Raw genomic sequence first — 1,602 nt, forward strand, 5'->3', positions numbered from 1 at the left:
GCAAAAAACAAAAATAATCCGAACACCATCAGCAGAGGTGGATTGCAAGCCATGTACATGGGCGCCACCTTACCCTTACCCTTATCATGAGCCATGTTTCCTGCCAGCTACTAGATCTTGGCTGTGAGTCACTCGAGCACCGCCACTACGTAGATGGGAATGCATCTACGGCACCTTCTTTTCAACTCATTTGGGATTTTAGGCTGTAGCTGAGGTAATTTGAGCTTTGAGATGTTAATCAGCTGCTCCCGGTTGTAAAAAAAACAAAAAACACCTTGTTGTCATGGTTACGCATCATAAATGTTCAAAAGTAAAACTGTTTCAGTAAAAATCCTTCCAGCTTCACAGCATCCGATATCAGACAAAATAATCATTAAAGAAAGTGATTTACATCCAGAAAAAGTAATCAAAGTTTTCAAAAGTGATATGTCAGAATGAAAGTAACAGAGCTACTCCAATATGCAGCACCTTGAGCGGCACAATTCTAGAAAGTCAAGTTAAAAAAATTCAAGTTAAACACTTCACTATAAACATTTCAGGTTTCATTATATTGCTTTGAAAAGTTTTTATTTACATTTTGCCCAGCACCATGACTTCACTGGACCTGGGTTTGCATTTCTCCACTCCTGGTTGAGGAATCGACAGTGTGTGAAATAATATGTGTGTGTTTGTGTTTGAACTGACCTTAAACTGCTCCTCAGATACAACCACCAGGTGGTGTGAGCCGTGCATCTCAGGCGAGCGAGCCAGGTCATGTGCCACCTCCAGAGGCTCGGGGAGAGGAGCCCCATGACCGTCCAACACAACGACCCCAACAACAGGGGCACGGTGCATCAGCTGGATCTCTTTGGCTAAATTTATGGAGGCAAACATTTAAACATAATTTTTTTTTTTTTTTAATGCAAAGTGAGAGGACAGATGATGTTGCGAAGTCTGGGACTCACAAGGGTGAGCAGTCACAGGTTCATTTGCTCTTTGCTCTGCAGCAGGAAGACGGAGCATGTACGCAAACACACAGCCGCCGTTAGTCCCCGCCCACAGAGATGGCGTGTTATGTGAACCTAGAAGAAAATCAAGAGCTGCACATGATGAACAAAACCTGTTCTTTGTTTCTGAACATCATCTTTTATATAATGAAACTCACTGTCAGAGAGGAAAGTGTCAGCAAAGTAGAGCGTCCGTACAAGGCCGGTGAAGGAGTCATCGGAGGAGCGAGCTTCGATCTTTCTCTGGACGGGGGCCAGCTCCATTTCGGCCAGTTCAGCTTCCAGACGAGCGTTGGCCTCTTGGAGCTTCACCAGTAGGAAACAAAGATTAAAAACCAGCACATAGTACAGGACAAGACACACGTGCACAAGAGGAAGCTTGCTGGTATTAATACCAGCATTAACAATAGTGACGTCAATATGAATAATTCTAAAAAAAAAAAAAATTGTCTTTTATCAACATTAGAATTACCATACTATTACTATACTGTAATTATGATCAATGTTTTTATTATAATCCATGCAATCACCATCATGTAATAAAGCAACAACTCGTGCGCCTGCTCATTTTTGATTAGTTATTTTGTTTTTTTCATCCTGTGTATACATTCACATT

General features: G+C 41.7%; 1 protein-coding gene across 1 annotated transcript in view; it reads right to left on the minus strand.

Annotated features, from left to right (window-relative positions):
- Positions 1–1,292, minus strand: part of LOC119424121 (LLGL scribble cell polarity complex component 2) — a gene marked incomplete at its 5' end in the record, with an annotated part of 37,346 nt that extends 36,054 nt beyond the window's left edge. Inside the window, 3 exon segments of the mRNA XM_037691589.1 lie at positions 685–851; positions 945–1,061; positions 1,145–1,292. Of these exon segments, the coding sequence (XP_037547517.1) occupies positions 685–851; positions 945–1,061; positions 1,145–1,292 (432 nt within the window).
- Between the last annotated feature and the right edge of the window lie 310 nt (positions 1,293–1,602).

This window comes from Nematolebias whitei, chromosome 17, assembly GCF_014905685.2.
Source record: "Nematolebias whitei isolate Nwh7 chromosome 17, NemWhi1, whole genome shotgun sequence".
Taxonomy (NCBI): domain Eukaryota; kingdom Metazoa; phylum Chordata; class Actinopteri; order Cyprinodontiformes; family Rivulidae; genus Nematolebias; species Nematolebias whitei.